At 41.4% G+C, this 26,060-nt stretch overlaps 1 protein-coding gene across 1 annotated transcript in view; it reads left to right on the plus strand.

Moving 5' to 3' along the window:
* The first annotated feature begins 214 nt into the window (after nucleotides 1-214).
* LOC126095168 (zinc finger protein basonuclin-2-like) overlaps nucleotides 215-26,060 on the plus strand; it is a 330,566-nt gene continuing 304,720 nt past the window's right edge. The window contains exon 1 of the mRNA XM_049909896.1: nucleotides 215-596. Within this exon, the coding sequence (XP_049765853.1) occupies nucleotides 587-596 (10 nt within the window). The 5' untranslated portion in view covers nucleotides 215-586. The remainder of the gene's footprint in view (nucleotides 597-26,060) is intronic.

A 26,060-nucleotide genomic window follows, 5' to 3' on the forward strand; every position in this document is an offset into this window, starting at 1 on the left:
GGCCGCGATGCGTCGGCGTCGCGACGCGCCGCCCGTCGCGTCACACGTCACATAGTGTCTCTCGCGGCCGGGCGCCGCCCCCGACGCCGCTGGTTCGCTGTCACGACTGCCCCGGCCCTCCCTGGTTTATGGAAAGAGGGGGGAGGGGTAGGGGGTAGGGGGTAGGGGCCCCTCGTGTCGCCGGCAGCCGGCCTCCAGTCGCCGCGCGGGGTCTGGCCCAGCAACAAGTGGTCGCCGCATCCCGTGCTCCGTGACGTCACGCGCGCGTCACCAAACACGCCGTCGCCGATTCTTCGTCGCGATGATTCACCTGTCGTGACTTGTCGTTGAGAATCCGAGAAAGGACTCTGATTCACAGCCGAAATTCGCGAGGGCTGGCTGACGGCGTATTTAGTGCCTTGGTTGTGTGATGCGAGCTCGAGCCGACTAGGCGACACGCTCTTGTGCCAGTGCTTCCGGCTACTTAGTTCTAAAGCTACAACGTTGTGGCAACAGACTGATAAGTGTCCGTCATTGCGAGAAAACGACCCTGGCAACGACTAGCCGATCGTTGTCGTTGCCGCACACGAGGTCTTCAGCAACTGGCATGGGAACAGGTAAGGCAATTTTTTATTTTGTTCTTTGCTCACTTTGTTATCTTAGGCCAGTGGTTACCGACGTTTCTGATACCATTACCCCAGAGTGAAATCAGGCTCCACTCACCATCATCAAAATTAGCACCTAACAAAACCATGCAATGAAAAAGAACTTTCTTTAAACTCTTTCATTTTTAAAATGACGGAAGATGAATGATTTTAGGTGTGTTATTAAACCACGGACTAGATTAGATTAGATTAGATTAGTACGTGTTCCATAGATCATGAATACGACATTTCGTAATGATGTGGAACATGTCAGGTTAATAAAAGGTGTCTAAACAAGATATTAAATTAGACAAAATATTACATGACACTCAATTTGTTTTATGTTTGGTTGGGAAATTACCCACTTACTATATCCAAAAATTCATCTAATGAGTAGAAGGAGTTGCCATTAAGAAATTCTTTTAATTTCCTTTTAAGTGCTATATGGCTATCTCTCAGACATTTGATGCTATTAGGTAAGTGACCAAAGACTTTTGTGGCAGCATAATTTACCCCCTTCTGAGCTAAAGTTAGATTTAACCTTGAGTAGTGAAGATCATCCTTTCTCCTAGTGTTGTAACCATGTACACTGCTATTACTTTTGAATTCGTTCGGATTGTTAATAACAAATTTCATAAGTGAATATATATATTGCGAGGCTACAGTGAAGATTTCTAGCTCTTTAAATAAGTGTCTGCAGGATGATGTTGGATGAGCTCCAGCAATTATTCTGATTACACGCTTTTGTGCAATGAACACTCTTTTACCCCAGAATATGATGCCATATGAAAGCAGAGAATGAAAATAAGCGTGGTAAGCTAATTTACTCAGATGTATATCGCCAAAATTTGCAATAACCCTAATAGCATAAGTAGCTGAACGCAAACGTTTCAGCAGATCCTCAGTGTGTATTTTACAGTTCAACCCCTCATCAATGAATACACCTAGAAATTTTGAATATTCTACCTTAGCTACCGATTTCTGATCGAAGTCTGTATTTACTAATGGGGTCATTCCATTTACTGTGTGGAACTGTATATACCGTGTTTTGTCAAAGTTTAATGAGAGCCCATTTGCAGAGAACCACTTAATGATTTTCTGAAAGACATCGTTTACAATTTCACCAGTTAATTCTTGTCTGTCGGGTGTGATAGCTATACTTGTATCATCGGCAAAAAGTACCAGCTAATGACTAATGATTCAATGAGTCAACTGGTACTACTCATTTCTAACTACCTTCTCTTTATACTGTGATAAAATGCATCGTGACTGCTACCTACAGCTCCTTCTTAAATAAGAAAGCTAACCATTCACATTGAAGGTAGACGCGTGCTATAAAGCATGCCTCCTCTGCACCACTCGTCTCCTTAGTGACAATTGTTTCACCAGTACCCTGCGGCTCCGCTCAAAACAAATCAAGTTAAAAAGGCTGCACTCTACCTGTTGTCAGCACATCACTTGATTGCTGGACTTCTTACAAAAGACAGAAATTGGAAGACTTCAGGATGACAGTGCCATTAGTAATAACAATAAACTGTGTCTGTCGTACAGCGATGTAGTGCCCATTGTACAGTTATTGTTGTGTTCTGCAGTCAGTCCGTTTTTCTGTCGCGAAGTGAATATTGAAGCAATGTCTGATCCACTGTGGAACTACCTACAACTCAGTTAAGGCATTTTCATGAGACATTTAAACATGTCTGATATATGCTCGTATGTCTCAATTTTACTCCCATAGATGCGTTGCACAAAGAACCAAATGTGTGCGCAGTTGGCGGACTTCGAAAAACATGTTGTTCATACATTAGTTTCTCAAAAAATGGCTCTGAGCACTATGGGACTTAACATCTATGGTCATCAGTCCCCTAGAACTTAGAACTACTTAAACCTAACTAACCTAAGGACAGCATACAACACCCAGCCATCACGAGGCAGAGAAAATCCCTGACCCCGCCGGGAATCGAACCCGGGAACCCGGGCGTGGGAAGCGAGAACGCTACCGCACGACCACGAGACGCGGGCATTAGTTTCTCAAGCAGTTATCTCCACCACATTGTGTCACGGATTAATTCCAGTATTAGAAACGCAAGAGAAATGTAAACGTTGGTGACTTACGTAATGAGTATTACAGTCTTAACAAACAGTGACAATAGTAACGATCTTTCAAAATAATTTAATTTCGTGACCGAAACACAGTCGCAACCTTTTCTTTTTATCCATCATAAATTTTCATTTTACCCTTTTGGAAGTGATTACCCGAAGGTTGGGAACGCACTGGTCTAGAATGACCAGCAATATGACATTTTCACAACGTAGAGGCAGGCTGTACTACAAGTGCGTGCGTCAGATCAAGATACATCAATAAATTTTTTTCTGGCGTATTTACATGGTACTGCTCGTTATACAGGAATTGGCACTGAGTGTTACGCCATTTAACTTGAGGCTGCACTGACTGACAACACCTGTCCACTTATACTGATACGGGTAATACGGAACTTGTTTCATATTTGTAAAGCAAATGTTCTCACTCTGCCACGGAATTGGCTATTAGCCACGTAGTCAGATGCTGTAGTGCGACCTCTCCGTCAGACTCGAGCTATTACCGCATAGTTCTGCCTCGGCTTTTGTTGCAGCATTCCTGCTGCAGCGATCCAGTGTGGAACGGCTTACGCAGCTTGTTAGGCAGTCCATGGGAAGAATACATTAGCGGTGAACATTTATTACAAAGAAACGGTTCGGAATTGTTGTGTGTTGTACTGTAGCAGTGGTGTTGCATTATCACTGTACGTGAACACTACTTTCCCTTTATCCTTTTGCGCCGGCCGGGGTGGCCGATCGGTTCTAGGCGCTTAAGTCCTGAACCGCACAACCGCTACGGTCGCATGTTCGAATCCTGCATCGGGCATGGATGTATGTGATGTCCTAAGGTTAGTTAGGTTTACGTAGTTCTAAGTTCTAGGGGAGTGATGACCTCAGATGTTAAGTCCCATAGTCCTCAGAGCCATTTATCATCCTTTTGCGTTATTCTTTGTCTTCTAAGGTTCCGTGACTTGTTGGTGTCCTACCTTCGTCAGTGTTGAACCGTTGCGCTGAAGAGGCTTGAAACCATGTAACAACACAGTCGACAGCGAGTGCTACTGATCTCTGGATATGCATCGTTCTACGTCAACTATCATGGTTTCCTGTTAGGTTTGGCTTATTCGGTGATGAACAGCAACATAAGAAAATGATCATCGCGTTATATAGGATGATATTGGAGCTGAAAGAAAAGGAATGCTACAAAGTAGACGAGGAAATTAGGAAAATTAGATTAAACGTGTAGGATACTGGAGCCAGAGTATATGAGTGGTGCCATTAGTCTACATCTGTAAAATGATTCAACGAAGAGTAAAAGCCGAGCTGACGTGTAGATTAACACTGAAAGAGCAGAGACCTGTAACTTCTGCGTGGGAAGTAGGCTGGTCATTCTGAAACAGCGCTTTGGTGATAGATGTGTAGAGTTGTGCTTCAGTTATCTAGAGGGGTTTGGAATGTAAACACTGAGAGTGCTCGATGCAAAAAACCATAATTTTTTCTTTAAAACTGAGGTTTCAATTACTGAGAAAACGCTGGTGCAAATAATGACGTGCTGTAATATTGGCCGTAGGCCATACATTTCTGTCGGAAAGGTGTGTTGTACGTGTGTGTGTGTGTGTGTGGGGGGGGGGGGGGGAGGAGAAAGAGAGAGAGAGAGATTTCTTTGTTTATTTAGAATTACTTTATCCTTTTGTGAGAGAGAGAGATTTCTTTGTTTATTTAGAATTACTTTATCCTTTTGTAATTAATGATTTCTGTCCGTAAAAGGTTTAATGCAGTTCTCCACCCTAGTCACAGGGTATAATGGCTGGGTAAAAAAGGATTTCTTTCTTTTTTGAAGAGTCACAATTTCGTTACTCATTGTTCTGTTACCTACACAGCTCTAGCTATTTGACAGAGTTTCTGTTTTTCATCACGATTGCATCCAAACTTAAATTACGTGAAACTAACGAGGGAAGATACCCGTGAATTAAGTGTAATTAGATGACAATAACGAATGATAGCACACATACAAAAAATATTATTTTTATATTTCAGTCGCAGTGCCCTAGTTGGCCAAATGTCTCAGAAATCGTTGCGTGAACTACACATTAATATTCCAAATGTTACTAAAACAATAAAATCACTATCAAACACAATGTGAAATGCACAAAATACGGTAAAATCCAATAACATTGGCAGTGGTACAGGCGACTGCGTTGGTCAGCGACACGAAAGGCAAGTCTGTAAACTGTGATAGGCCACACTGAGAAAGAAAGGCTGCCTCAGACGGACGAAATGACAGAATAATTATTCAGTTTCATGTGCAAGTGAACTTTACTCTAAATCTTGTTCGTTCAGTCAGTATATCCTTGTCAATTAGAAGGGGAGACAATATCCGAACATTCTGACTTCATGTCAGCACACTTAGATTAAACTACCAAGCGATTTGGCGAAGCAGCAAGACATCCAGATTCGGGTTTTCACTTGGTTTAGCCAAAGGGCGCTGCCCATTTCCCTCCCCAGCCCGACACTGTACTCCGTCTCTAATGATATCGTCATGGACGGGACGTCAAGCCCCAACCTTTCTTTTACTCTTAAACTGATGCTGATCCGCGAACGACTAGACCACGCACAGCAGAGTCACTCGACAGTCCTGTGGCGCGTCCCAAAATCCAAAAAAGCTGGTCCGAGCCCCGCAACGGCGCATCCGATATAACTGCTTGTGCCTGTGCCGTGTTATTCCTCTCTTTTGCTAAAAAGCACACGAACGCGATTAACTGATTTTTTTTGTGCACTCATTAAATTTTTTGATGTCGTAGTTTAATAACTAAACAATCGAAATAGCTCCGGGTAAGAAATCAAATCAAAATATGTAACGAAGTTTTCTTCTGAGGAAGTTATTTTATACTTTGACATCCTCGCTAAAAACAATACAATAAATTTCGTATGGATGCACACACATTTTATTATTACGCTGTTGTTGTTGTTGTTGTTGTTGTTGTGGTCTTCAGTCCAGAGACTGGTTTGATGCAGCTCTCCATGCTAATCTATCCTGTGCAAGCTCCTTCATCTCCCAGTACCTACTGCAACCTACATCCTTCTGAGTCTGCTCAGTCTATTCATCTCTTGGTCTCCCTCTACGATTTTTACCCTCCACGCTGCCCTCCAATGCTAAATTTGTGATCCCTTGATGCCTCAGGACATGTCCTACCAGTCGATCCCTTCTTCTAGTCAAGTTGTGCCACAAACTTCTCTTCTCCCCAATCCTATTCACTACCTCCTCATTAGTTACGTGATCTACCCACCTAATGTTCAACATCCTTCTGTACCACCACATTTCGAAAGCTTCTATTCTCTTCTTGTCCAAACTACTTATTGTCCATGTTTCACTTCCATACATGGCAACACTCCATACAAATACTTTCAGAAACGACATCCTGACACTTAAATCTATACTCGATATTAACAAATTTATCTTCTTCAGAAACGCTTTCCTTGCCATTGCCAGTCTACATTTTATATCCTCTCTACTTCGACCATCATGAGATATTTTGCTCCCCAAATAGCAAAACTCCTTTACTACTTTAAGTGTCTCAGTTCCTAATCTGATTCCCTCAGCATCACCCGACTTAATTCGACTACATTCCATTATCCTTGTTTTGCTTTTGTTGATATTTTTACGCTATTATTTTAAAATTAATATTAGATATAACTGAAAAAACCGTCTTGAAATAAATGACTGCCATTTGGTTGAAAGCTCATTTATTTATAGTGGAAAGTATCTTCAGTCGTACGTCTTTCGGATTTCTAACAAGGGCTTCACCTCTATGTTTGCGTCTAAGATAAATTCCAATTGCCGTGTGATAACTTATTCTCGATTCAAGCCAAAAGCATTACTATCTGGTGCGGAGCTCTAAAACTATAATGAGCAATCGTCTTCTCTGAAATCTGCTGTTACCTTATTAACTTAAAATTTATCGGTAACAGTGTTCTGACTTCCTTCAGTGTGTTGCTCATTATGGCAGCACTAGCTCCTACAACTGTAAAACTAGTTTCAAATATGGATGTCAGACTGCGTTTCATACCTGTGGATTGCCTGAAAGACATATGCTATCTCAATTTCATTCTTTAAAGAATAATTTGTCTCGCATCCCATCTGAAAAAAGATGCTAATTTCCACAAGTATGCCACCAATGACAATGCCACTGAAATTTTGCAAATTCGCAGTCACTAAGAACATTATTGTCCTTTGGGTCTGTGGACTGTGCTCTCTACGCACTTTATGTGTGCACGGTTGTTACCAGCAGCCAAGGAATTCATTCTAAGGTAACAATTCTTTTTTTTCTATATTTGCCACCGCAGATAAGCTTCTACCGCCATTAAATTTCGGCTAAACATAGTTGATGGCTCTGAGCACTATTCGACTTAACTTCTGAGGTCATCACTCGCCTAGAAAAAAATTGCTCTGAGCACTATGGGACCTAACAGCTGAGGTCATCAGTCCCCTATAGCTTAGAACTACTTAAACCTAACTAACCTAAGGACATCACACACATCCATGCCCGAGGCAGGATTCGAACCTGCGACCGTAGCGGTCACGCGGTTCCAGACTGAAGTACCTAGAACCGCACGACCACACCGGCCGGTTCAGTCGCCTAGCACTTAGAACTAATTAAACCTAACTAACCTAAGGACATCACACACATGCATGCCCGAGGCAGGATTCGAACCTGCGACCGTAGCGGTCGCTCGGCTCCAGACTGTAGCGACTAGAACCGCACGGCCACTCCGGTCGGCAAACATAGATGATAAGTATTTACCTATTGTTATTGCTGGAAAGGTATTTAATGAAGTAAACTGGAGGCTGCTTCGTAATTTTACAAGCAGCTCACGATAAAAATTTTAATTTTAAAAATGGCCATCAGTATCGTTAACTTTTATTGAAAAAATTCCGATACTAAGTCTGTTTATAACCATAGTTCAGCAAGTTTGATTAGAGGAAAATCAATTTTTACCGATAAGTAGAGACTACTAGCATTTTCCAAAGCAACTGAGTATGAAATTAAGGTCGAAACAGGAAAATGAAATTCAGAGATGATGGCTAATGTTTCAGCTTCTAAAATCATTTTCATTTTAATACTTCATGTAACGTTTCTAAGTGTAATGTAAATTTGACGTATTACGTAAGTTATGTTCACAATAATACACAATCGGGTCTTGACACCCTACTGCACTTCCTATTCAAAATTGCATCTTTTCGCGTTTGCTTATACCTTTGCAGCCCGGAAGAAAACAAATGTCTGACATGTCTCGTTATGTACAAATTATACAAACTCTGTCATATTTCTAAGAAAACCTGACGCATTGTAAAAATTATTATTAATTTTCTGTCCCAAGTATGGTGCAGGTTTACAGTGGATTATTTAACGCACTATTTTGACATGCGTCGGCAGTGGCGTTTCTGTAAATTTTGCCTATGTAATACGTTTCTCATTCTGGTTTTTATAAAGTTAATAATAGTTCTTGTTATGAATGTGGTACTAGCAACGAGGAGAAAACACTATCTTCAAATTATGTAAAAAGGAGCAATAAAGTCGTGTGCACGTCATACGTAATAAGAACTATTTTAACTTTAAAGTGTTTGAAATATAAAATGGTATTATGGGTACTATATTTACAGAACCACCTTTGTTGATGTTTTTGTCAATAAAAGGGAAACACATCTGGCATATCATTCCACTCAGCTGCAGTACGCTTAAGACAGAAGAAATCAAATAATAATCGTTACCAAACAGCTGCTGCGAAAGATGAACATCGAAACATAATCACGTGTTTTGACTGTAGTAGACAGTGGAGAGCAGAAAAAGAGAGAGCGGGAGAGAGACAGGTAAAACAGGGGAACAACAGGATGGATGACTCCGAAATTTAGTTTTCAGGTCAAGTATTGTGCAGTTTGAAATGATTTAGGATGTCACAACGATGCCGTTGTACAACCATCCACAGTTGTCATGCGAAAGCTTGCGCACCCTGTTGGAAGCCGTCAAGCCGTAAACTACAGAGAGAAACGGATCAAGTACAGTGGCCTGCTACCTGTCGTTATAAGTTACGAAGCACATTGTTAGACTGGAAGGGGAAGCGAAGTTATTGTCCGTGCTCTTGTTGACGGACAGTTCCCGGAATTTGCCTCAAATAAATTGCCTAAAGCACGGAAAACGTAGACCATCATGGCCGGAGTACTGTTCGTCGGTTTCGGATGGTTGGATTTACGGATGAGATAGAGAAAATTGAAAGAAGAGAGCGCGATTCAGGGCACTTTGGTTCTGGAAGCCAGAGAGCTTTACAGAAAGTATCGATGAATTCCAGTGGGAGGCACTTCAATAAGGACGTTATGCTTCACGGCGAGACTCCTTCCTAAATTTCATAGGTGCTGCGTTTCTGTACGATTTAGAAAACATATTTTGCATCTTGCGATATGTGTCTCAAAGACAATAACCGTAAAATAAATTCAGGTTTGCACAGACTGTGTAATATATGTACCGAGCGCTAATGAAACAGGAAGGAGCCGACATGATACTTTTACATTATACACCCTTTCTATATAAACAAATAAAGTAGTCCCGTATGTGTGTGTGTGTGTGTGTGTGTTCGTGTCTGTGTGTGTGTGAGAGACCTAGGTGGATGCAAGTAGCTGCAGTTGCTCAGAGATGCATGTACCTGCACTCGACATGGTAGCGTGGATAGCTGCATGAAACCAGCGCCCAGACTGAAGACGACGTCAACAACAAGAACAACAACATCTAACAAGTAACCCCTAGAGTGCCATGTCGCAAAAGGCCACTGATGTTCAGGCATTCGACGCCTCTCGTATTATCCACCATGCAGCCACAACATTAGCTGCTAACGGCAACAGAGGTCCGAACTTTAGGTATCCTATGGTGAGCACAGCATGGAGCTACAGAGGGCAGTTAAACCACTTAGACGACGAGAAGCTCATAGCAGTGCTGCAGTGCTAGTGGTGTTGATACGAAGCAGAGCAGTGGCAACGGTAAACAAAGCAAACATTGCATTATATGTACGGCAGTTGCCGAAGTTCGCATTCCGTCACGAAGGAATCCAAGGAATTTCGCAGAGTGAGAAAGAAGTGGAAGATGGAATATAAGCGTTTCTCCAAGATGTGTTCAGTGGCATGTGTTGTATCGTATGCGCTTGAGTGTGTAGACATTGTAAATGAAGAGTGCTATGATGATACACATGCTTAACAAGCGAAAGCTATACTGAAACTATTGTCGAGCCATGTATTTATTCACCCTTGTCGGGCAGGTTCAAATGGCTCTGAGCACTGTGGGACTTAACATCTATGGTAATCAGTCCCCTAGAACTTAGAACTACTTAAACCTAACTAACCTAAGGACATCACACAACACCCAGTCATCACGAGGCAGAGAAAATCCCTGACCCCGCCGGGAATCGAACCCGGGAACCCGGGCGTGGGAAGCGAGAACGCTACCGCACGACCACGAGCTGCGGACTTGTCGGGCAGGGAGCCACTAATCCCTCCTCCAGTTAAACGCAGTAAAGGACAATTGTTGTCCAAGAAGCGGGTACTAAATACAATGGAAATGCCAAAAAAGAAAAGAAAGAAAAAAAAGAACATAAAGAAAACAGATTTCTAAGAATTCCGCAGCAATGTGACCGTGTAGTCCATAAGAAAAGCAACAAATATTCAAGGGAGAACAAGGTGCACTTGTTACTAAAACAGATGTTTCTGAGTTTAATGGCTCTTCGATACAATTTACGCAGTGTGCAAGATGGTAACTGTGGTGTCACCGCCAGACACCACACTTGCTAGGTGGTAGCTTTAAATCGGCCGCGGTCCATTAGTACATGTCGGACCCGCGTGTCGCCACTGTCAGTGATCGCAGACCGAGCGCCACCACACGGCAGGTCTAGAGAGACGTACTAGGACTCGCCCCAGTTGTACGGCGACTTTGCTAGCGACTACACTGACGAAGCCTTTCTCTCATTTGCCGAGAGATAGTTAGAATAGCCTTCAGCTAAGTCCATGGCTACGACCTAGCAAGGCGCCATTAACCATTTCTAGAGAGAGTCTCACTTGTATCATCAAGAATGCTGTATACAAATGATGGATTAAAGTTAAGTATTCCAGCAGCTACGTACTTTTCTTTATAGCATTCATTACGTATCCTGTTTCAGACCTAACGCCAGCCGGCGTGTGTAAACGCGTGCCTTTCGGTTACCCGTCACTGTGGACTGGCTGTCTTGTCAGTCCACTACAGTAACCTACAACGTTGTGAGTGACAGAGATTACAGCGATTTCAAGGGAATCGGTGGGTGGTTGCATAACTTCAGTGCTACAGAATTGGAAGACGTAAGATAACGAAACTTCAAACAAAGCGTCAACTTCACGATGCACTTCAAACTGCCGGATCGGCGCGAAAATTTGTAGATGAGATAAACAAACTTATTCCATCGTTCAGTAAGGAATTTGTTTTCAACTCCGAGCAGTCGCAATTTTAAGAGAAAACGTATATGAAAGAAACCCTGGAAAACAGAGATACCAAGAGAACTGTATCAAGATCGACTAACAACAACACCTTAATGCACTCGTACAAAGTATGCCGATTGTAAATTTGGATGGTAAATCGACTCCAAAGTTATTATTTGTGCTGCGAGAAGTTGGAAGTGCTTGCCGCCTGCGATTCTTTCTAGTGCGTGTGATCTTGCAAGGATAGTAGAGAATATTCATGTCTCAGAAAGCAAGAGTGGGAAAATGGGCGGAAGAGAACTACAAATATAGTATGAGCACTGCTTTTGGCCAATAGCTGGTCAAAATAACGTACTTACGGTTGATTCCTGGTCTGCGAGTAAAAATCATACTCCTTTAGAGCAAACTATCCCTCCTGAATATATGTGACATAGCAGTTCATACCACCTGGAATTATCGGAAAAATTCAGACTCTGGATGTCTATTTATCCGTGCCTATAAAATATATTATCACACCATCTACAGCTACGCCTTAAAGGATAGCCAGTTCCACGATAAGCTCCGTGATAGACTGTTCCGCATTCGGCTGCACACCATCATATTCCATGAGTTCTCATCACTCTGTTAGACCAATCCAATATGTTTCTACATGCATTCTTTAAGAGTGGGCCGGCCGGGGTGGCCGAGCGTTTCTAGGCGCTACCGTCTGGAACCGCGCGACCCCTACGGTCGCAGGTCCGAGTCCTGCCTCGGGCATGGATATGTGTGATGTCCTTAGGTTAGTTAGGTTTAAGTCGTTCTAACTTCTAGGGGACTGATGACCTCAAAAGTTAAGTCCCATAGTGCTCAGAGTCATTTGAAACATTTTAAGAGTGGATACCTAGCTGAACGTCATGTATGACCAAGAAGTTCACCTTAGATCTTGATGGTGCGAACCTTTGTGATCATTGCGGTGCCCCTTTTCGTATTCGGTGTTCGTTGTCCAAGTCAATGGCTTGTTTTGATCATTTCTTGATTGCCGACAATGTCCATTTTGTGAAGTATAATACAGACGTCCCGTAGAAGGTTGATCTCTGTACTTCCCGAGCACTTTCTGCCACCCTCCTTGTGCACATGATGAGTTATTAGCAGCAAATATTTTTCCTGTGCAATTATTAACACAACACTTTCTAAGGAGTCTTACTAAAGATTGAACTTACGACATCGCACTTAAGGAGTTCCTTGTAACGTAAGTAGTGGGGTCAGTAGGGCCTCATGTGTAAAATGCGGAAAGAAGGAAAATCATATTTCGAAAAATACGACGACGATTACAGGCCACGAGAAGAAAAGCCAAGTGAAGGTATCTAAAAAGCATGAGTGGGAGCTCCGGAAGATTGTCATGGAAATAGATGTAACGAACTACATAGGAAACTGAAAAGGTTTAGGGAGGATTGAACAACCAACACAAATTCATGAAAGATGTCAATGGAAGAGTGTCAATGGATTATCAGGGTACTGGAAGAATAGGAATGGCATACGTCAGTGACCTACTAAGCTAGAGAGAGCCAAGTGAATTGTTCTAGTTCACTGATACAGCAACATTTGCTCCAGAACATTCTCCACCAACCATTGCTGACGTAAGGACGTCAAGAGTGCAGGAGAGGATGTAGCTCCCACTGAAGTTCTCAAGGCTAGGGACGAAGCCCTCTGAGTCAAGATCAATAAATTCACCAACCTTCTTAATAAATTTTAAACATACAAAAATATGCAGTGAAAAATTGTATAACGTTAGCTAAAAACATCAAAGACATAAAAAAATCCCCGAGTGCAAGATTTGTGTCTTCTGACATTACTAACCTACACACGAACATCCCAATCCAGAAAACAATGGGTATCATAGAACAAAACCTACTCAAATACGGAAAAATCTCAAGGCACTACAGAAATTTTGCAAGTAACAAAACTTGTCTTACACCACAATTACTTCGAGTTTGATAATAAAAAGTATACACAAGAAGATGTCTTCGTGATGGGATGTAGCACTGCTGGAACCACAGCTGACATATTTTTTAACAGCTTGGAAGAAAAATTCTTGGGGACAAAAAACGCAAATAATCAAAATATAATATACTACTATAGACATGTAGACGACACTGAATCAGTCACACCCCAAAATGAAATTTACCATAGAACACGAAACTAACAAAATAATTAACTTTCTCGACTTCACTATTAAGAACATTAGCAACAAACATTGCCTCGAAATGTACGGAAAGCCTACCACAACAGACTGTATTATCAGAGCACACTCGTGTCATCCCAAAGCCCACAAACTCACATTCTTCCACCCAATGCTTAACAGATTAATAAATTTGGCACCAGAAGAAGACGCAATAAAAATCTTAGAATGATAGCCCAGCAAAACGATTATGACCCCACAATTGTAACGCAATTATACTATAATAAAGCACAACGAAAAGACTAGATGTACATAAAGAAATAACGTTAAACATACTCACAACGAAAAAGAACAAAACAACATACGTAACCAAATATTATCTAGGAAACATATCAAACAAAATCAACAAATTATTCAGCAAAACCGACATCGCCTTTGCATATCAAAACACAGCCTCAAACACAAAATTCACAAAATTTCGTGTAACACATGCCACAACTCCACGTAGGGTAAACCGGTAGAAACTTCGACATTAAATATAAAAAGCACTCCGGAGAAAGTGAAAACCACCCATCCACATTCTTTCAACATTTTCAAACAGAAGAACTCGACGTAAAACCCATAAACGAAGCACTAGAAATTCTGCGTATTACGCATAAGGGAGCAATCATGAATATCTTTGAGATAATGCACAAAAAGTACATAGAAAACTTCATTCACTTCGTAAAGCAAGAAAACGGGTAAAGTAATAAATCAGAGACACTACATAGTGCATATCCGTAGTAATAGCGATAGCACCATGAAGGGTATACAACAAAGACATAACACCAAGGAAACATCACAAATCGTAGACAATAACAAAATTATTACCAAAAAATAGAAATATAACTTTAAAAAATCTCAGTTAAAACTAAAACAGATCCAGGCATACTTAGAACCAAACCCATAAAAGTAATAAAAAAAACCGAATTTCTGCACATCACCTACTTATAGTGGCAACTATGTAAGCATGTAATATTGTGCATCAACTATCATCCAAGCTGTCAAGAGAAAATTATTATACATAAAACCGACTAAAGCTAGATTTCTGTCTCCAGCGTACAGCTATGAAAAATCAAAACATGGCAGCAACGATGTCACATGTAAGGTAAAAATACCAAACGAATGCACTATAACTTTTCCGATCATAGTCACAGGCCATTATATTAAGACGATCACTTACTTACGCTTTTACAGCGCACCTAATGACGGCAATATGGCCAAATGGGCTCATCGTCCGTGATTTATAAAGTAAAAACCATTAAAAGAGCAGAGTAGCTGGCTGATATTCATAATAATCGTGTCATTAGAAGACAAGTTAATCTAATCGAGTTAATCTGCACAAAAAAGGCAATACCAGTGTATTGGAAGGTATGTGTGATATGCCCATACACAGAACGAAAGATTAATTAGTATGTGAAAACTATAGAGTCATACCACTACTCAGCATCCCGTAAAAGATCTTTTCCAACCGTCTACAAAAACAAATCGAACCACTGGCAGTGGCAATAGTTGGTGAGTACTAAGGAGAATTCCAAACAGAACGATTAACCATCGACCAGATTTTTGTTCTAAAATATAACTGTGAGAAAACGTACGAATACTGCCCAGAATCAATATTCTTCAAGAAACGCTTGCAATAGAATCCATAGACCAGATATGATTAAAACCATGATAGAATTTATCATGCCAAAGAAACTGTGGAGATTTGTAGAGATACGCTTAAATGACACAAAAGCTAAGACAGGCAAAGGTTTCAAGTGGATGCAGTACTAGAACAAGATGGATTATCACATGTCCGTTTGAATTTGGCACTGGAAAATGTATCGCAGGGGTTCTTCAAAGAGAATTTTCAGGGTGCTGAAATCGCCAATGGAAATATCACCTATCTGACCTAAGCAGATGGCGTTGCCCCAATACGACGCACACAAGAAGAACTGAAAGAGATGTACTAAGACCTTGAAATCAGTGGCACTGAAGTTCAGGCTGCAAATTAGCTCTGAAAAAACTGAGTGCATGACCACAAGAAGAAAGCTCCACAACTCCAAAGATCTATCAGTGAAATGTAGGCGAGGGTGTTTTAACCTGGAACGCTTCAGACTTTCACCTCTTGCCAGCCCTATAACAAACGTTCAGTATATCTTATTACTCCATTTTGATTTGATAGCATCCATGTTATGTTTGCTGTAGTATTTTCTCAAATTACATAAATTACTCACCAGAAGCAAGCTTTTTCCAAATGTGAAAAACTGTTCGAAGGTGCAACACGCTCTTGTACCTAGGAAAAAATACTCTACTCCAATTTAAGTGCTGAATAGAGAAAATATTGTCATTACCGATACTGTATTTAGTAGCCTTTGTATTATGTCATTATTCTCCTACACACAGACAATCAATAAGCGAAATCAAAGTAAGCCGTATTGTCAAAAACCAGTTGAAAGTTAAAAACATTTCGAAATAGAAGCTGTTGGCAACTAACACACAGTTCCGTTGACAAGACAGAGAAAATTGTTACGACGTTAAAGAATTAAGAAAACTCAGTTCATTTGTAACCATCACATATACCATGGTAGAAGAACGTCTTCTGAGTCGACGAAGTACAGCTTAACCGCCCACACTTTATGTAACTACGAAGTTTATTCGCTAACTGCGAATCCCTTGACGTCAGTTGTGTTAGGTATAGAATTTTTTTAGTCGTTAATGATACGTAGTAAAAGAATCACACAAAAAAATCAGGATCAACCCTAAGGGCACAGCTACTTGTGACCCTACCAAACAAAAATAAACTGCTCCTTCTTCTGACGTTGCTATCCTAATTACACCTAAACCTCCCCCCCCCCCCCCACCTGGCCCCTCACCAAAGAAAATTAAGATAACTGAAACCGGCAGTCGCTCGAGTGCCAATCCCTCACGGCCATTTTATAAATTTTTGTTTGTTTTTGACTTTTTAATCTTTTCGTTTATATTTTATTTATTTTGTTAAATTTTGTGTTCGTATTATACCGGGTCGTTGGTCTGTACGTGTTGGTGCACATTACTGGGAGGGTGATCATGATTGCGTCATGAAATGAGGATGCGGGGCACACCCAAACTATAGGGGTGTCAAGAAAAACGCCGTGGAAATATCCTTGCCAAGTTTCGTGGGTAATGGGGCTTCTGGGCGAGCGTATTTCGCGAGATCACAACCCGATTCCAGAAGTCGAGCACCGTATGTGGACCGCTCTGAAAGAGGTATTCTGAAGCATGTCTTCGAAATCAGATGAGGGCGTGGTGATTTGCAAGAGGGTAGTGTGAAGTCTGGGACGACAACAGGAACTCCGGGGTAACCGTCGTTGGCGGCGCGCGGAGGTAACTGCCCACGATGCTTTGGATGAGGAGAGAAACGTCCCGTTTCAGGGGCCACGTGAGAAGATGCTTGTCTGTGTCGTCAGGCTGGCAGGCACAGAAAAGTGGCGACATAGTCCTACATGATGAAGTCGACGATTGGTCTGAAATTTGCCGTTGACAACGACATACCAGAGTGCAGACATGTACGAGAGTAAAAGGGGTGCGTGGACGCACCCCCAAAACTGCCCGCCAGTTAATGTCTGGTGCTGTACCTCCATGCGGTTGCGAGGGGTGGACGATGTGATCAAAGGATAGAAGTCCTTCGGACAAGGAGGGCGGTTGACCGGGAGATAGTTTCGAACGTAGCTGATTTCGACGAAATACGTTACGACATTGTACAACAATGGGGAGATATTTACTATGTCGAAAGAGAAGCTGGTCGAAGGATATCACAGAAACTACGTGTGAAAGATGGGGAGGACCCCCGCCAGTGCCGCAGCATAGTATGCACAAAAAAAGTATGACAAGTTCACGGCCGCCCGGTAGAGGGGGCAGTGCTGGAGTTTGCTAACGGATCTTGAAAAGCGCCCCTGCTGACACAAAGTATCCGATGGTCAATTGAAGTTGGTAACCAAGGAGTAACAGCATCGGGGGGATCCGGGCAACGTGTACTAGTTTAGGGGCCACATATGTGTTGACGTAGACACACGTTATAGTTGGTTCAAGCAACGAAGGACCTGGCAGCGAACCACTTCGGTTATCCGCGCACTCCCTTTTGTCAACTGAAGTAGAGAGCAAGGCGAAACTGTAGGCGCGAAACAGCTGCTATTACTCTCTACAAACCGTGTTAGTATCTAGGAACATAATGCAATAAGTAAAACTGAGAATATATGAAACATCAATAATGCGAGTGGTATTACATTGTTGTCAAGCCTGCGGCACCAGAAAACAAGACCTTAATCTGAGTTAAAGGTCCTCAGGAAAATAAATGGACCAATCTGGGATCTAAGTACTGGAGAATGGAGGATGTGCCACAAAACAAACCCAGAAGGATTATACAAGTTCCTAACATCATTGGAGTGATGAAAAGAAAAAGACTACAGTAGGCTGCACATGTCCTGAGTATGGGAGAAACGAGATGGCACAAAACTGCAATGGACTGGATTCCATCAGGCAGTAGACCAGTGCGGAGACGTGGGAAGAGGGTGGATGGGCTAAGACAAGATTTGCTGCAGCTGGGAGTCCAGGACAACTGGAGGCAGGCAGCAGAAGGCAGATGGAGAACCATAACTGTGAAGTTACGCGGTCCTGCTGGCCTGCAAGTGTGAAGTACAGTAAGTAAAGTGTTCCCATATTCTTCCGAAGTCCAAACTGATCTTTCAAGAGGTTGGCTTCTACCAGTTCTCCCATTCTTTTGCAGGTAATCTGTGTTAGTGTTTGTAAAACACATTTTGTTAAACTGATGGTTCGGTATTGACCTTCGCATCGTCCATCATTGATACTGGTATTATTACTCCTTGGACACGTGAGTGGCTGTACTAGCAAAAATGCTTGGGAGGCGTCTTTAAGATACACACTTTAAAACAAGCACCAAATTTTGGTATTAAATAAAATACTATAAAGTTTTGAAGGGGATGGTGAGGCAGAATGAATAAGAAAGTATTTCCTACAATAGCGTGATCTTTATTTTAGTATCATATGAAATACAATATTTTAAATAGAGTCATAATTTATAGAGCTGAGTAACTAACTGTCAGTTTTACCAGAATAGTTCCTCATTAAGAGTAATTGTTTTTAAAAATTACTTCACTACGTTCTTCGCACATATTTTTGTGCCTTTACACAATGATTGACCGCTTTTCTGTGTTATAGATGTGGGCACATGAAACACCTTTATTTTGGTGATTTTCTATTTGCCGCAATCTTGCTTCGTTGATTACTAATTCCATAATGTGCTGGGGCTTGTAGAGTTTCATTTTGGATGCATGGTTTGTTGGTTTGTTGATGTAGTTGGGATGTTAATGAGAAAATAAGCACTAGATGTTTATTGCTTCTACATTCAATACGTTTACTCATAAGATGAAATACCATCGTCTTGACTGTGTCTTCTAAGCGCATGTACTTGCGTTCTGATGAAGAGCATCTACTCCTGATGTACATTCATTACGGAATAATGCTATTTTTACGTCTTTCATCTACAGTGATTCTGTTTAGCATCACACATTCGTTTTATTTCGCCACACAGCTCGCAATTGCCAAATCATCTTTCAGACGAAAATGATGATTATAAGACTTCTCAGGTCATGGGAGCCTTCCTTTCGAATGGATTTTCCTTTTCGTGTAGATCCACTAACTCTTACTGGACAAGATGGAATTTTTATCACTGTGTGCTCGCATTCTGTTCATTGGTGGAAATGATACACTACATTGAGTTCCATCATGACCGATGTGGAAATCAGCAATTCTGCACTCTGCATGATCTATTTCTTCAGTGTTTGTTTCACTTGGGACGCTAGAAGACGTTTATCCGTTATCCTGATGATCATAACTGTCTGTATCTCTGCTGTCATCTTGATCAAAGAGTTCAGTCTTGAAGTTAAAGTTTTGATCACTTGTGCTGAATTCAGATGTTCTTCTGGTTTTGCACGTAGTGTGGTGTATAACTATTTATATGTTCTATGTAAGGAATAAAAGTGTCTTAGATACTTATTCTCTTTATGATACAAAACGTATGTTCATCTGAAATTGTTCTGACATTGAACAATACACTTTCTTTCAATTGAGTACTGCGTTATGGCCTTAATAGTGTAATTCTGTCAAACTGATAACTATTACCAGTAAAGTAGCAACTTTATCACGTCATTGAGGTAAAATAAAAGTGAAGTATCGTAAAGGATTACTAAGGTTTCTGAAAGTCGCCTGTCATGCATTATACGAGTAGGCTACGAAATTCACAAAGCAAAATAATTAATTTCACTTGTAAATACAAATCGCTTTCTTCAGAAGAAACATTATTTGTTGCTAGGATTGAATTTTAAGATAATTTCTTGAGAGAGTGGAAGGTTTCTGGGTCTAAAAGACCACTTTTATGCACCCAAGTGTTAATTCTTCTTGAAGTCTGAGAATATTTCACCTGTCACATACTTCCTGCATAACAACTTTGTCATGGTTGGTTCTCTCAAGGGCCGTAATAATTCTGACAAATCTTCATCTCCTTCAAATGCCTTGTTTCGTCCTAGGTCTAGCAATGCTCTTTCAAATATTTCCCCCAATATGGGATCGTCCATTTCGTTGTCACCCAATTCCTATTCTCTTTCCCTAATACTCTCATAAAGTTGCCTTTCTGTATGTAACAGTTCTGTATATTCCTTCCACCTTTGAGCCTTTTCCATTGTGCTGCTGTGGTTATCAGAGATGAAGAAACTGGCAGAGCTTAGACCAGCGTTAACATCGGCATTAAACGAGTACCAGACTGAAGACCACAACGGCAACTCCTCTCGAATAGCCCCTATGGTGACGCCCGCCAGATACTCGCAGCGGGCAGCGTGTGCCACAGACGGCTCGCGCTCGACCCTACCAATTATGCTACCAGCAATACAATTGCGTATGATGTATGATCTAACATCCAGGCCCAATGAACAGCTGTGAATACAATTTTGTGTGACCCTTCAACAAGAGAGCTTTCTCAACAAATGAGATATCACATAATTCGTGATTAATTTAGTGTAAAATTATTTTATGTGATCTCTCTTGTTTTAAAAGAATGGACTTTTACCACTTTCAAAATAAAAGGTCAGTATATTGAAATAGTAGGCTAGAGCGTTTGAATACGATCGCCAATCCACAGCGAAAAGCAGGTAAATCAGCGCCACCAGATGAAGAAAAGCTTGAACGCACGTGCCGTTCCACAGCGAGGAACACATGTCTAGGCGCCGATGTGAACGCGTTAAAGTATATTATTCAATGGCTTACGTGAGGCCCTGTGCAACATCACAACTTGCAGGTTGCGTATCTAACGGCTTCCAGGGGCAACAGAAATTTCATTTTCACTATTTCATATAATTATTGACCGAACCTGTAAGTTTAAAATTCTGTCATAATCTAATCATTCAGAGGTATAATCTTACTTTAAAGGTGTAACACCGTAAGTCAAGAATAAAAGTTAGAAACTGTGCACATGTGAGGCTGCGAAGTTAATCCGTGAAAATTACTCTTAGTGTACTGTTACAGTATTTGAGAATGTGAGCAATTAGCGACTTCTAACAAACTTTACAGACATTTCCAAATCTTTTAAAAACTTTTCTCAATGGTTGATCCCCTCCTCCCACCCCCCCCCGCCCCCCCCCCCCCACCGAATGAAAAGAAAAAAGTTTCTCACTTACTACGGTTTAGTTGTTCATGCAGCAAAAGGTCAGCATCAGGAGTGATGTTTCTATTTTATTGTTGCTTTACTACGAACTCTATTAGCAATACATTTTGCGAACAGTGTCCACATGTATCGGTGAATGACTTGGAAAATTATACCACTGCGCGATACATAGTTCGGGAGATATGACGGTTTGTCATGGCGAGTACGATTCTTCAAAAAATTGGCCGCAGGGGATGAGCGGGGGGGAGGGGAAGGAGGTACTGCTCGTCGCTAACCTACGGCCGGATTACCATCAACACTGTGACATTCAGCCGGCCGGGGTGGCAGAGCGGTTCTAGGCGCTGCAGTCTGGAACCGCGCGACCGCTACGGTCGCAGGTTCGCATCCTGCCTCGGGGATGGATGTGTGTGTTGTCCTTAGGTTAGTTAGGTTTAAATAGTTCTAAGTTCTAGGGGACTGATGACCTTAGAAGTTAAGTCCCATAGTGCTCAGAGCCATTTTTTTGTCACATTCCTTCAGTCCATGAGGCGATGTAGAAAGGTTTAGAGGATGGTGATGTAAAGTCTGCTGATGAGAAACATTACGCAAGCACTTGGCAGAATTCGAACCTCACAGCCGAGCGCCACCACTAAAACACGTGTTAACGCGAACACATACGGAACTGCAAGCTCGACAGTCATGGAAGATTGAAGACTTCCTGCAAGCATGCTTTACCATCTGTAGGGTAATTTTACACAAGCATTCGCAATGCTCAAGCTGCCTGAGTCGATCAATTTTGAGTCATGTAGTTTTGTGCAATCAATTCAATGCACACATGCGTGAGCACTTTTATGACAATGTGCACGCTTGTGCTAGCAATTGCGAGGTGATCTTCGCATCGGCACTTGTCGGGTGACGAGAAGAAAATCACTTGGAATCTGCTGGGAAAAAATATTCCAGTATATGAAAGGTAGTCTCGTTTTAAGAGGCAAAGAGGTGTGTTGCATACGTCGTGCTTTCATAAAACTACATATCACACGATACAGATATGCATATCATAATCAAAAACATAACTTTTCTCAAAATCACCTATAGGAAGAACAGGAAGAAACAATCGAAAGCATTTCTTAATCCGGGACAGAAAGAGATGAACTACACAAGTCGACAGTATTCATAATACGGCCAACACACGAGAAACAGCAGTATTTCCATCAGTCTGTACCCTACGTGTCACGTTTCCTCTTTCGTTTTTCCCGCTTAACTACGGCAGTTCCGGCCAAGTCAAACAAATCTTCGGCTTTGGTGCCACATTTTTTCGCAGCGCCAGCTGATGCTTGTAAAGGGTGAAGGCAAAGGGGACTGGTCCTTGCTCGCAGAAAACCCTTTGACCACGCGCGCTTATTAAGCTTGCAGTTCCATGTGTGAGCACCTTTAGGGACCTCAGCTATGGCATAAGACAACTTGCATATTTCAGATATAAATGTAGATTTGCAAACCAGTTCTACTGTTTACGATTTGACTGTCATAAAAACTGCGCCAACTGACTTGATATGCGACCGGAAATTGTACAAACAATGATGCAAGAATTTTAGTACTTTGGAATAAGTAGATTTCCTGAAGTTTGAATGAAAATTTGGTGGCAGTGTGAACAATATGTTTGACCTATCCTGTTGAAACATAAAAAAAGCTTGCACCCCAACAAGTTGTTTTTGAGGAGACATAGTTCCTGACTCGCAAAGAGCTTTTAAGTTATAATAAACTGCAGCACATCTTCCTTCGAAGAAATATGATACGTAACGAATGGGTTGTCGCACTAATTCCTATTTGGCTTCCGGTACACCGCGTGCGTCAGTTCTGATTTTCTGTACGGCCTGGACAGTGTAATACTCTGTTATACATTGTAAAGGAATTGAGACACTTCTAGGAGATTTTAAATTGTACTCAGGGCAGTGGCGAAAGGTTTAGTAATTCGAAACCTTACGCTAACGATTTGCTTCCCTACGCCGATCACATTCTGGAGATTAAAACTCCTTACAAGACCACCACTGGAACAAGCTACGTCTAGCAGGAGTGCCACAAGCATAACGCGATTTTGTTACACAGACGCCGGTATGTCCAAGTGAGCACAAAAACCAAATGTTTACAAAATAACACTGCACTGCAAATTAATACCTAAACCATATGTAAGAATCGAGGTACCGAGAGAAATCTTCAGAGGTAAAGGACCTCCGGGCGTATGCCACGAGAAGGTTGTAGGACAATCACTGATCACTACACACATCTAAATGATCTAGTGGGTAACGTCGGATAGCCCATGAAGCTATTCACCGATAAAACTCTTACACACAGAGAAGTCGCAAGAAATTTGTAGTGAAAGCCAGTTGGACATGTAGACCATCGTCGCATATTCCTGGGATTGGCGGCTAACAGCCAACAAACAACAAACGTATCCTATTGGGCGTTAATAGGGGGAGAGATCCGTTGTTACATGATTGCACGATTCCGAATAATCGTTGGAAGCAGCCAAACCAATTAAATATCAGGCAATATGCGTAAAAACGTTTTAGAGTAGAACTATCGTGTAAAACTATTAGTAGGAAAGACAAATACAAGACTGAGATTCTTTGGCGGAATAATCACGAAGTGTTGTCCACCCAAGAAAGAGATGTTATACAAAACCCTCATTCTACCGATCCTAATAATGTTCCGAATTCTTTGTGCATTTCACGAGTCAGCATCACACGTCACGCAAACACTAGACGGCAGACAAATTACATTATGCAAATAATAGTCTCCGTGTAGACATTACATTGAACACAGAACACGTTGGTTTAAGCTAAGTTCATTATGTCATTTATCGAACTCCTAAAGCTCCTAAACGATGAAACAAAAGCATGTGTTTGGAACGTCAGCCATTCTGCTGTTTCAGCTTCTTAAATCGTCTTAGCTAAAACACTTTGTAATAATCTGTTCTGTTTTGTATTTGGCAAACTATAGACATTTGATTAATGACGTGACAAACATTTCTGAAAACTGTGTGTTCAAAAATGGTTCATCTAGCGGTTCAGGCGCTCAGTCCGGAACCGCGGGACTGCTACGGTCGCAGGTTCGAATCCTGCCTCGGGCATGGATGTGTGTGATGTCCTTAGGTTAGTTAGGTTTAAGTAGTTCTAAGTTCTAGGGGACTGATGACCACAGATGTTAAGTCCCATAGTGCTCAGAGCCATTTGAACCATTTTTGAAAAATGGTTCAAATGGCTCTGAGCACTGTGGGACTTAACATCTGATGTCATCAGTCCCCTAGAACTTAGAACTACTTAAACCTAATTAACCAAAGGACATCACACACATCCGTGCCCGAGGCAGGATTCGAACCTGCGACCGTAGCGGTCCCGCGGTTCCAGACTGAAGGGCCTACAACCGCTCGGCCACAACGGCCGGCACTGTCTGTTCGATGCTAAATGTGATACCCATATTAAGACTGTGTAAAGATATTTGACTGCACTAGGTTTTCATTCGGTGACATACGGTAACTTAATCGCAAACCAACATCGGAGTTGCAAGAATAATGCAAAGAAATTAAGTGGTGTTGTATGAGTAGGACTGAAAATAATAATGCCTTCATTAATGTTAGCATTGATCATGTACGCATAGCCTGCAAACTGACTCGTTCCATATCACTTCGGTAAAAGAATCGTTCAAACGATCTTTGGAACATGTAACTAAGTAATTAAATAAATAATTAACTGAGACACGTTTTGTATGCATAGGTTAGTTATATACATTTCCTGAAGATGAAGCAGTGAGACCCGAAAAACGTTGCGTATCTCAACAAACTTTATATTTGTGAGTGGCGGTAACCGGATTGACTCATTGACAATAAACTTACTAGTTCGATCGCGGTCCTATTAACTACTGTTTACGTCAAAGAAAGTTAATTTATGTGACAGCGGAACATCTATTTTCGGTATCGTAACAAAGAACAGATTACATGGCTATAAGTATCGTTTATAACCACTAATGAAGCTTACCGCAAGAGTTTTATGAAGCATTATTATTATCCGGTGTTCTGCTTCACAGCGAGGTCTTTGGACAATACTTACTCGCCATCCTTCTCTGAGTGTTCCAAAGATTTCTTAAGTGCATAACTATTAAGTAGTTTCACTTAATGTATCAACTTGTATCTGTTCTTTCTCCTCTTTTGTTTTTCATTTAACTTTTCCTTCCAGTGCACCTGTTAACAAACATTGTTTTCTGAGAAGTGTCTTAGCTAGTTCTTCTTTCTCTCTGTTGTATCTTGTAATGTTTCAGTACCAATGGTTTTTGCACTTACCCGTTCTCTCTTGCTGCCCATCTTATCCTTTCTAACGACCACCATATACCCCTTTCTTTTCGTCCTGCTTCCTTACTATCCCTGTTTCTTTCCAATACGATTCACACGAAACGGTTGACGAAACGTTTTCTCAGCTGTAGGTTCATTCTCTCAGTATACACATTTTCCTCTGGATAATTTCATTCTTGGCAATTCCAGTTACGGTTTTTATTTCTTTACTTCGTGTCACGTCCTGCTTGACCAACACACTTAGGTACTGAAAATACTTTGCTGCTGAATTTTGTCTTGACCTATGATTACGTTTCCTTCCCTTGTTTTGTCTCCATATTGATACTTTTGGTTCTTACCAGTTTTCATTATTCTTGTCATGATGCCTTTAAATCTTCCGCCGAGGTGTTCATTGTTTGTCCTCCTATAACTAAACTCACTTTGTCATCTGAAAATTTAATCAATTAGACCCATTTTCCAGCGACAAAAATTCCTATGATCCCATTAAAATGTTTTTTCATGACCTCTAAGTATACTGGGTGAATTACGTAAACCTTGCACAGCAAATATCGTGGAAATGGAAAGCGTTATCAGCGGTTTTTCAGAGAATGAATTGGTAGACAGAGGCTAGTATTGTTAGCCAATAAACAGATTTCAATACCACTTGGAAAGTCTACTTTTTA

The sequence above is a fragment of the Schistocerca cancellata genome, chromosome 8 (genome assembly GCF_023864275.1).
Source record: "Schistocerca cancellata isolate TAMUIC-IGC-003103 chromosome 8, iqSchCanc2.1, whole genome shotgun sequence".
NCBI lineage: Eukaryota > Metazoa > Arthropoda > Insecta > Orthoptera > Acrididae > Schistocerca > Schistocerca cancellata.